Below are 10493 nucleotides of genomic sequence, written 5' to 3'. Positions count from 1 at the left end.
TATTTTTATTCTAAATTTGTGACAACCTTTCTAAATTGATAAGCGGATTTTTGCTGATTAAGAACTGTACTCGCAACGTATTTCTTATATTAATTTCTTAATTGGCTGATTTTCGCCTGCATCACAGGTTCTGAGGGAGAAATACAATTTGAACCTAGAAAACCTATCTACCATTTAGCTTGACTTCAAAGTGCAATTCATTTATATTCTGGACTGTGAATATTGTACATGGTCAGACATCCATTATTTTGTTAACACAAATTCATTTACTTTTTATAGAAGATAAAATGATAGAAGATAAATATTAGCATATTGTTTATTCTGATATACGTACTCAATTTCTAAACCTTAACCATTGTGTATCGGATAGTATTTCAAGAGTTTGACCAATGAGCTTATGAAATAAAATGAAGAGAATAAACGAAAGCGAGGCTGCCATTGATCAGGAAGTAAAAACTCTTATGATAAAAAGATAAACAGCAACAACTGGAATCGCACAACCGGAGCAAATAATTGAAGAACCCAAAGAGCTTAAAATTATTGATTAATGGTGCTTGGTGGAACATTTTCAGCTTTCATCATCTTGGTCTTCTTCAGGGGAGGCATCTTGGTACTGCTGATACTCTGCAACAAGATCGTTCATGTTGCTCTCCGCTTCAGTGAACTCCATCTCATCCATTCCTTCTCCAGTGTACCAGTGCAAGAAGGCCTTTCTTCTGAACATGGCAGCAAACTGCTCGCTCACTCTCCTGAACATCTCTTGTATGGAAGTTGAATTGCCAACAAAAGTGGAAGCCATGGGAAGGCCTTTGGGTGCGATATCACAGACGCTCGACTTGACATTGTTGGGGATCCACTCCACAAAATATGAGGAGTTCCTGTTCTGCACATTCAGTATCTGTTCATCCACTTCCTTTGTGCTCATTTTTCCTCTGAATACTGCTGATGCTGTTAAGTAACGGCCATGGCGCGGATCAGCTGCACACATCATGTTCTTGGCATCCCACATCTGTTGTGTGAGTTCTGGGACAGAAAGTGCGTGATAGTTCTGTGACCCTCGAGATGTGAGGGGAGCAAAGCCCACCATAAAGAAATGAAGGCGTGGAAATGGGATCAAGTTGACAGCTAGCTTCCTGAGGTCTGAGTTGAGCTGACCCGGGAATCTTAAGCAGCAAGTAACTCCACTCATTGTTGCCGATATCAAATGATTCAGATCTCCAACTGGTGTTGATTGCGGGTGCGAATGAATCAAAACATATAAGGAAAAGGAAAAGGAAAGAAAACTATTTCTCTAAAGTTTTCAAAAAGTTTCATAACCTAAATACTTAATTGGTTTCAATTTTTGTTCCTAATGTTTCAAATATGTTTCAATTATACTTTGTTGTTGATGTCAGCTTTGTATTGAAACATGTTTAAAACACTAGAATCATATTTTACCTGAAAGGAAAAGAATATATGCATACTTACAAGATGGAGTAGTGAGCTTGAGAGTCCTAAAGCATATGTCGTATAGTGCTTCGTTGTCAAGGACCATGCACTCATCAGCATTCTCCACCAGCTGGTGAACAGAGAGTGTGGCATTATAAGGCTCAACAACCGTGTCCGACACCTTCGGAGATGGGAACACCGAGAAAGTAAGCATCATTCGATCCGGGTATTCCTCTCTAATCTTCGAAATCAGCAGAGTACCCATTCCAGAACCTGTCCCCCCTCCCAGCGAATGACACACTTGAAACCCTATAATTATTCAAAAGGACAATTAAGATTTCAGAGTAGTAAACATAATGAGCATAGAGATAGAGAGAGCCAGTAGCGAACCCTGCAAGCAATCGCAATTCTCAACCTCCTTTCTCAAAACATCAAGGACAGAGTCAATGAGCTCTGCGCCCTCAGTGTAATGGCCCTTGGCGAAGTTATTTCCAGCGCCAGACTGGCCGAAGACAAAGTTGTCCGGGCGGAATATCTGGCCATAAGGGCCCGTCCGGATGGCGTCCATGGTGCCGGGCTCAAGGTCCATGAGGACGGCACGTGGCACATAGCGACCGTTGGTGGCCTCATTGTAATAAACGTCAAGTCTTTCAAGCTGAAGTTGAGAGGTTCCAACGTAGTGACCTACAGGGTCTATCCCATGCTCATCACACACCACTTCCCAAAACTTTGATCCTATTTGGTTCCCGCATTGACCTCCCTGAATATGAAGAATCTCACGCATTTTCACTCCCTCAGAAGCAATGAATGAGTTCGGTTAGTTTACCAGTTAGATATATTTATAACTGACTGCTACGTGCCACGTGTAAGCAAGCTGCAATAATACTGCCGGCTTCGCAAGGCAGTTTCTCATTGCACGACAACTTAAGATTTCCTTATTAATTAGTTAATTAATTAATATGCAAACATCACTAACTCTAAAGCCGTTTCATACAGTAACTTATTTTAGGTTTCTTATAGATAGATGAAGTGCTTTCAAGTTTTCTTTAATTTACGTAACATCTGTTTTGAAAATATCAAGGGGGCGGGCAAGGGCTATGCCATTTGGGATGCCCATGCCCAAGCGGCCTTTCTCTACATTATAATAAGATATTGACCGCACCAGAACCACTAAATACATTCTGATTTATTTTGACTAGAGTCTAGTGCCTGGAGGCATCATATAATATGCTAAGTCCAACAATGGTGAAATATTAATAGTGTAGCAACTAGCAAAGTGAATAATAATGACAACATGCAATAGCTGATCCAGGAATAAAAAAGGTATGACAATTATTTTACACTAGGCCGATCGAATGTACAGTATCTCTTCTTGGTATACAAACAACGCCTTTAATTTAAGAACTTAGTTTTAATATATTGTAAGTATAAAATTGTTTTATATTTGATGATGATGTAAAATATTTTATACGATTAGTATACTAAAATTAAACTTTTAATTTAATAGTAATATATTTACACCACCTTTTGTTTTATTTCTTTCGTATAATTTTTTATGATATAAAAGATAAAATTTTTATTTTTTTAATTTTTTATTGACACTTTTAATACTAAAAGTAAAAAAAAAAAGTATATGTATATATAACATTTTTGTTAATTTAATTTGCCCATTATTAATCTGAAAAATAAAAACAAATATTATTTTTGCCACGAATTCTATTGCTTGTTATATAATGTACATCAAAATTGCCAGAACAAAATTATTATCAACCGCGCATCCTGTATGAAAAAGTTGTGTTGATACTTGATATAGCAAATAATAATAAAAAAATTTCCAAACGAGGACGTTTATTTTAAAAGACAATAAAGTTCTTAATAAAAAAAATTCTTTTCATCTCTTGATTTTTATTTTGATGAGACTTTTCTGTCAATAATTTATTTTTATATTAACAAAATAAGTCTACATAACATATTAAATTATTAATTTATGCATTAAAAGTCAACTAAAATTTAGTTTTTTTTGTTACTTTTTCCAAAATTCTAAAAACCGAACCAATTATTAAACCACTCATATAATATGATTTTTAATCCAACTGATTTAATCGAAATTTAACCAAAAAAGTCATTTTATAATAAAATAATAAATAAATTATAAGTAAACACCGTAATGATAGTATTTTGTGAGAAAAACGTAATGGGTATAATTTGGTCTTAAGTTAATAAGGCAGGATTAATTATTACTCTAAAAAATAGTATAAATAATAGTATTAGGTATTGTAATGAATTATGCTGAATGAAATGAAAGTCTAGCTTCCCCTTTTAATTCTTTTCTCAATTTTGACACTAACAATTCTAATTCTTCCTCAATCACATTCACCAATTACCGGGCAATTTTCCAAAATAAAATGATTGGATGAAAGCTTTACCATATTACAACATTTGGAATTTGGTTACCATTTTGCGTTGAATCAATTTATATAGAAACCGTGGGAGCCAACCACGGATTCCAGATGCACATAAACCGTGGGAGGTAGCAGGGTTTTATGAGTTGGAAATGCACAATGTAAACCGTGGTAGGCAGCCACGGTTTACACTTTATTAATGAAAAGCAGAAACCGCTGGTGGTAGCCACGGTTTATGAAGAAGAAAAAGCATAAACCGTGGCTGGCAACCACAGTTTATGAAGGGCATTCAATGATCATAAAACCTTGTAACCTAGCACGGTTTATGTATAATGAAAATCTATATATATTCGAGTGAGAATGTAGTTGCTGAGGAGATCATTATCACAATGTCAAGTGAGGGAGAGAGTGTTCTTGTCTTAGTGCATTGCTCTGGAAAAATTAAAAAAAGCAAAAAATATGGTGTGAAGTTCACTGATAGAGAACCGTTGAGTGTATTTGTTAGTTCGTCAAACAGTTTGTCAGATTTGAAGAGCACCATCTTGCAGAAGCTTGGAGTTTTTGGGAGCAAGGTTGTGAAGAAGATCTTCTACAAGATTCCCATCGCTGTAGTTTCCAGCGGTGTGATGTATGATACATTCGTGTTAGGGGCTGACGAAGATATTAGGGTTCTATTTCATTGCGTGAGGAGTTTTCCTGAGCTCAGAATACACGAGTTGTATGCGAAGTTGGAGGTAACTCTGGATAGTTCTGGGGCATCGAATCCTGTTCATAGCTCGACTGCCGCTGGCGGTGCGTCTTGCTCGGTGCCAGCAAACCGGTTTTCTATTCCGCAGGTTGCCTCTCCTTCTTTTGCGGCTGATCTGGTACCAGCGGTTGCAGTTCCAACTGCACGTTCCCCTAATGAAGGGGTCCTGCAACAGGCATTTCTGGGGGAATCAGGTCGTGCCACAAATGATGAACATCAAGAAATCGGGGTACCTGATCGAGTAGAGAATGCAATGCGGGACGATGACTCTGGCGAGGAGCCTGTAAATATATTTGGGGACAGCGACGATGACACCGGTGCCAATCCACAAGCACAAGAAGGTCCTTCAAGTTCCGGCACACAGCATTACCCTCCACACTTCTCGACGTTAAACTTGGAGGCTCTGGGTGAACATACGGCCGGAGTTGCTACAGTAGGTGGTTCGTCAACCGAATTTCAGATTGGGCAATCCTTCCAGAGTAAAGAAGAAGCTGTTCTTAGTGTGAAGGACTACAGCATCCGTCGAGGTGTTGAGTACCGAGTGATGGAATCGGACCATTTGAAGTATCATGGAAGGTGCAAGGATTTCGGCAAAAGTTGTAGTTGGCTGATTCGGATTTCGCTCCGTGCACGGAAGGGAACTTGGGAGGTTAGGAGGTACAACGGTCCGCACACTTGCTTAGCAACATCTGTTTCCAGTGATCACCGTCAGCTTGATTACCACGTTATCTGTGCGAGGATTTTTCCGTTGGTTAGTGCGGATGCTGCAGTACCGATCAAGGTCTTGCAACAAGCGACTGAAGCTGATTACGGCTTCAAACCCAGTTACCGGAAGGTTTGGAAAGCAAAACAGAAGGCAGTTGCACAAATATATGGAGACTGGGAAGAGTCTTATGCCGAATTGCCACGTTGGATGCTAGGCGTGGAGTTGACGATGCCCGGGACAGTTACTGTGTTGCAGACGTCTCCTGTTATAGTTGGGGACCAGATTGATGAGTCAACAGTGTACTTTCACCGTCTGTTCTGGACATTTCCACCTTGCGTTGAGGCCTTCCAACATTGCAAGCCGCTTGTGAGTATTGATGGTACCCACTTGTACGGCAAATATGGAGGCACCTTACTGCTGGCGATTGCACAGGATGGGAACTCAAACATCCTCCCCATAGCATTCGCCCTTGTGGAGGGAGAAAATGCCGAGTCATGGGCATTTTTCTTGTCCAACTTGAGAAGGCACGTGACTCCACAGGAGGGTATCCTTGTTATCTCGGATAGGCACAACGGTATCAAGTCTGCACTAGAGGATCCCGTGAATGGTTGGCTGCCCCCACGTGCTTATCGGGCGTACTGTATCCGCCATGTGGCAGCAAATTTCAGCCTTTCTTTCAAAGGTAAAGATGCGAGAAGAATGCTAGTTAATGCTGCGTACGCAAAAACTGAGGCGGAGTTCTATTACTGGTTCGACATCATGCGTACAGAGAATCCGGCAATGTGTGATTGGGCGAACCGGATGGAGTATGAGAAGTGGACGCAACACCAGGATAGCGGTAGACGGTTCGGGCACATGACAACAAACATCAGTGAATGTGTGAACTCCGTCTTGAAGGGAACTCGCAACCTCCCGGTCACGTCGTTGGTTAAGTCCACATACGGAAGGCTTGCTGAGCTATTCGTTATCCGGGGACAAACAGCAGAGGCGCAACTTGGAGCTGGACAAGAGTTTTGTCAGGCATTCGTCAAGGGTATTGAAAGGAACATAAGAGAGTCAAGGTGCTTCACCGTCACGTTGTACGACAGGCACCAGTCGGAGTACACGGTTGCTGAGACTACACCGACTGGAAACTTCTCCTTGGGTAGCTACAGGGTCTCGCTGAAGGATCACACATGTGATTGTGGGTACTTTCAGGCCCTCCATTATCCATGCTGTCACGTCATTGCTTGTTGCGCCCACTCCCGGCTTAATTGGGCAGCATATGTGCATGAGGTGTATCGTATGAGTGAGGTGTTCAAAGTTTACAGTAACGGGTTTGTCCCGCCCATACCAGAAGGGCTATGGCCACCATATGCCGGGCCTACTATCATTCCTGATCCTAACATGAGGCGAGCCAGGGAAGGTCGGCCGAAGGCAACTAGGATCCGTGGTCCCATGGATCGATCTGCTGAGAACCAGCCCAAGCGCTGTGGGCTCTGTCGACAGCCAGGTCACACGCGGAGGAACTGTGGCCAGCGAAGAGATACTGCTGGCGGGGATCATTAGGTTGTATTATTTAGGTTGATGCTGGGTTATCAATGTATGTTTAATTTCAGTCTTATAAGTAGCATTGTTGTTATTCACATGTTTATGTATCGTCCTGTAAGAATATTTGTTTCTTGACTTGGTATATTAAGAAAGCCTAATTTAGTGTTAATGTTGTTGTATTGTTTAGACAAATAAAGTAGAAACGACTACATCATTAATCATACTTAATAGTAGGATACATCAATTTAAGATACAACACCAGAAAGCATAACAAATGTTTAAACATTAATCCAACTACATAACGAAAGAAAGGACATAGACAAATGGGACATACATAGCTAACTAATCAGAGTCCTCGATCGTGTCACTGTCGTCATCCTGCAACTCACCAATAAGGTGACCTCCAGTGCCGCATAAAGGAGCACGACGAGCCCTCCGTGGTCTCTCATCCACCTGTGCCACCTGTGCCTGTGGCGGAACTACGCTGAAAGCCGAAGCTGGGGTACCTCCCAACGCGAACCATGGGTCCAACGGTGAAGGCGCAGGCTCGTTCAGGTCAACCGGCAAAGCTGGCTGTACATCCTGAACATGTGGCTGGTGCTCGGCAAACTGTGAATGTCCCTCATCCATCTGCGGCCTATAATGAGTGCCATCATTCTCTCCCAAGATGTCTGCTATATCTCTGAAGAACTCTGACTGACTCACAGGATCATCAATGTCCATACCGACGGCTGCCGTAGTAAAGTCGGCGAACATCTGAGAAGAACCCCCCACCTCGTACGTACCCTGATCCATCCCTGTGCCCACACCACCAATGTCCTCACCAACAACATCCTGACCACTGTGATACTCTCCAGATGGTGCTCTACCACGGGCACGTCCACCACCATCCCGCTGACCATGTCGTCTGGCCCTACGTCTCGGAACACGATGATCAATATCACCTCCCTGACCACCAACACCCTGCCCCTCATCTAACTGGTCGGCCAGCCATCGCCACTCTCGATCCGTAGTACGTGTGCCGATACGCCTACGCCTGTCCACGCGGCGGTTGTCCGGTCTGTCGACAACCTGCACCATAGGAGGTGCCTGCGATGACCCTCTATGACGAGCCTCCTCAGTCAACACAATAGGCCTGGGATCCTGAAATGCAACCTCTGGAGATAGAAATCGGTGCGCCACACGACACCACCAGTCCAGGTACTCAGCTGATGGCCCAGGATCAGCAACTCGGTCAACGGGTAAAACTGAGGCATGCCGATCCTGCCAATGCTCATGCCACTCCCGATAATATGAGGGGAAACACCTATCTCCACCCCTGCCGTCCTTCGCATGAAGCCAGTCTATGTTAAGCGGCAAACGAGGGAGATGCTGAACCCCGCCGAACTGAGGCATAACCCTATCCACCTGGTGCCACTCAATCGCAGCAAAATAAATGAGACTGGTAACTGTCGTCCATAGCCTGCGGTGCTGGTCTAGTAGTATCTCTGGATGAACAATAGCTGCGACATCCGGAGTGGAATAGGGCTCCCACACGATCTACATCACGTAATGAAACTTTACGTAAAACAAATTCTATAACAGGCAAAACATAACTGAATGAACTACAAGTAAATTACTCACATCATGCACACGCAATCTATCCAAAGAAAGGCGTGCAGCCACCACTCTCTGATCTACTGCATCGTTCCTCGGTAGATACTGAGCCCACCTACAAGTTCAATTAAAAGAATGTCATAACATCTAATGGGACATGTAAATGAACAATTTCAAACTCTAGCATCATATTTCTTTACCTGGATGCAAGTGGAAACCCGAATCTGTTGAAATCACTTGGCCTCAGACAAGGAAATCTCCAGAAGATCCAAGACTGTAGAAGCTGAAGTGGCCCAGCCAAGTTGACAACATTTCTGTTTGTTCCACGACAAAGACATCTGTACAACCACGCCAGCGCGGCCGAGCCCCAGCTATATCTACCCAAGTCATCCAACGATGCCACATAAGGCAACCAGCGAAGGTGGACACGGTTGGCGTTCTTGTCCGCAAACAGCTGAGATGACAACAGCATCATAATATAGGCCCTCGCGTATATACGCACGATGTCCTCAATAGCATCTGCTGGCAAAACCCGAAACCGCTCATGGAACCATGTGTAGCACACTGTCATCTGCTTCACTTTATTCTGCGGAGGTAACTCCCCAAACAGCTCACGGAACCACACCCATGCCGGTCTTCCATTTTCCATGAAATTCTCAAACTCACTAAGGCACCCACTCACAGGCTCACCATCAATCGGTAAACCCAGCTGATAGGCCACGTCCTCCAAGGTGACCGTACACTCCCCAAAGGGCATGTGAAATGTGTGGGTCTCAGGACGCCACCTCTCAATGAATGCGCTAAGTAGAGGCTCATCAACCCAGAACCACTGACTGTTCAGCCTAGCCAAGTGATATAAGCCCGCCGTCTCTAGATACGGTATGATACGCTCGTGTAAAGGCATATTCTGTTGTCTTCTCACACCACTAATAACCCTAGCAGGCTGTAAAAAGAAAGATAGCGAACTCTCAACAGACAACAACAGCAACAATTTACAGTAATATCAATAAAAAACCCTAAGCATAACAACAATAGAGAAAATAACACTAACAATACTACTAACACGTAAACCTAAAAAATTATTTCTGCCAACAATATAAATTACAAATTCAATAAATATAAAATACTCACTATCATGATAACAGCAAAAAATTCTATTATAACTGTTAAAATATTAATTTAACATTTACCATTAATGATAAGAACATTAAACAAAAAATAATAATAAAAAGCCGGTTTAACCAACCTCTTGGTCGATAAATCCAGCCACATGCGCAACGCGGTTTAACCGGTACATCCGGTCTTCTTCTTCCATCGGTTCTCCACTAAACCGGTTCAACTTCTCAAACCAGCAACTTAACAAAAAAAATTTTTTTTCCTCTCTCACCCACCAACCTTCCCCTCACTCACAAAACTCACAAATGATCCGCCCTCACCAGCCACGGCTTTGCTATTTATACTACTCACTCATAAACCGTGGCTGCCTCTAGTGGTTTATGTTCGAAAGCATTTACTCATAAACCGTGGCTGCCTACCACGGTTTATGCTTCACATTCTCTTCACGTAAACCGTGGCTGCCTACCACGGTTTACATACAAAATGGTTTGATCATAAAACCTCCCTACCTCCCACGGTTTATGTGCATTTGGAATCCGTGGTTGGCTCCCACGGTTTCTATATAAATTGATTCAACGCAAAATGGTAACCAAATTCCAATTGTTGTAATTTGGTAAAGCTTACATCCAATCATTTTAATTTGGTAAATTGCCCCCAATTACCTATCCACATCCGCAGCACCTATCGCTATTTATCCATGTCCTAATTAACGATTTCAGAGCAGAATGGTTCGCTAGATAGAACAAAATCCTAACGGTAGTAGCAATTAGCAGTATATATGGTTTAGTTTAGACACAAAAGAAGGTAGAGTAAAAGTTCAACCAAAGAGATCCGTACAAGAGAAGAGTATATAATCATCTTAACAATATGACATACATATATATTAGTAAACTAAAATGGAGGTGATCCAATGAAATTTAACGACGAAAATAATTCAAATACGACAATTAAAGAAAATGGGAGACAA

At 42.3% G+C, this 10493-nt stretch overlaps 2 protein-coding genes across 2 annotated transcripts; both read right to left on the bottom strand.

Annotated features, from left to right (window-relative positions):
* Window positions 1-417: 417 nt before the first annotated feature.
* Window positions 418-2610, bottom strand: LOC107614069 (tubulin beta-4 chain-like). Its single transcript, XM_016316294.3, has 3 exons — window positions 1819-2610; window positions 1468-1737; window positions 418-1221 (listed from the first exon to the last, which is right to left on the bottom strand). Exons 1-3 carry the CDS (start codon window positions 2210-2212, stop codon window positions 569-571), a joined length of 1317 nt encoding a protein of 438 aa, XP_016171780.1. The 5' UTR covers window positions 2213-2610; the 3' UTR covers window positions 418-568.
* Window positions 2611-7013: 4403 nt separating this feature from the next.
* Window positions 7014-10180, bottom strand: LOC148548361 (serine/threonine-protein phosphatase 7 long form homolog). The gene is made up of 4 exons (XM_088496008.1): window positions 9657-10180; window positions 8611-9353; window positions 8438-8525; window positions 7014-8353 (listed from the first exon to the last, which is right to left on the bottom strand). The coding sequence occupies exons 1-4, from the start codon at window positions 9723-9725 to the stop codon at window positions 7157-7159; spliced, it is 2097 nt and encodes a 698-aa protein (XP_088352134.1). The 5' UTR covers window positions 9726-10180; the 3' UTR covers window positions 7014-7156.
* Window positions 10181-10493: the final 313 nt, after the last annotated feature.

The sequence above is a fragment of the Arachis ipaensis genome, chromosome B8, assembly GCF_059453495.1.
Source record: "Arachis ipaensis isolate K30076 ecotype BB chromosome B8, ASM5945349v1, whole genome shotgun sequence".
NCBI classification, from domain to species: Eukaryota; Viridiplantae; Streptophyta; class Magnoliopsida; order Fabales; family Fabaceae; genus Arachis; species Arachis ipaensis.
The sequence above is the reverse complement of the archived record's forward strand: the minus strand, read 5'-3'. Positions and strand labels throughout refer to the sequence as shown.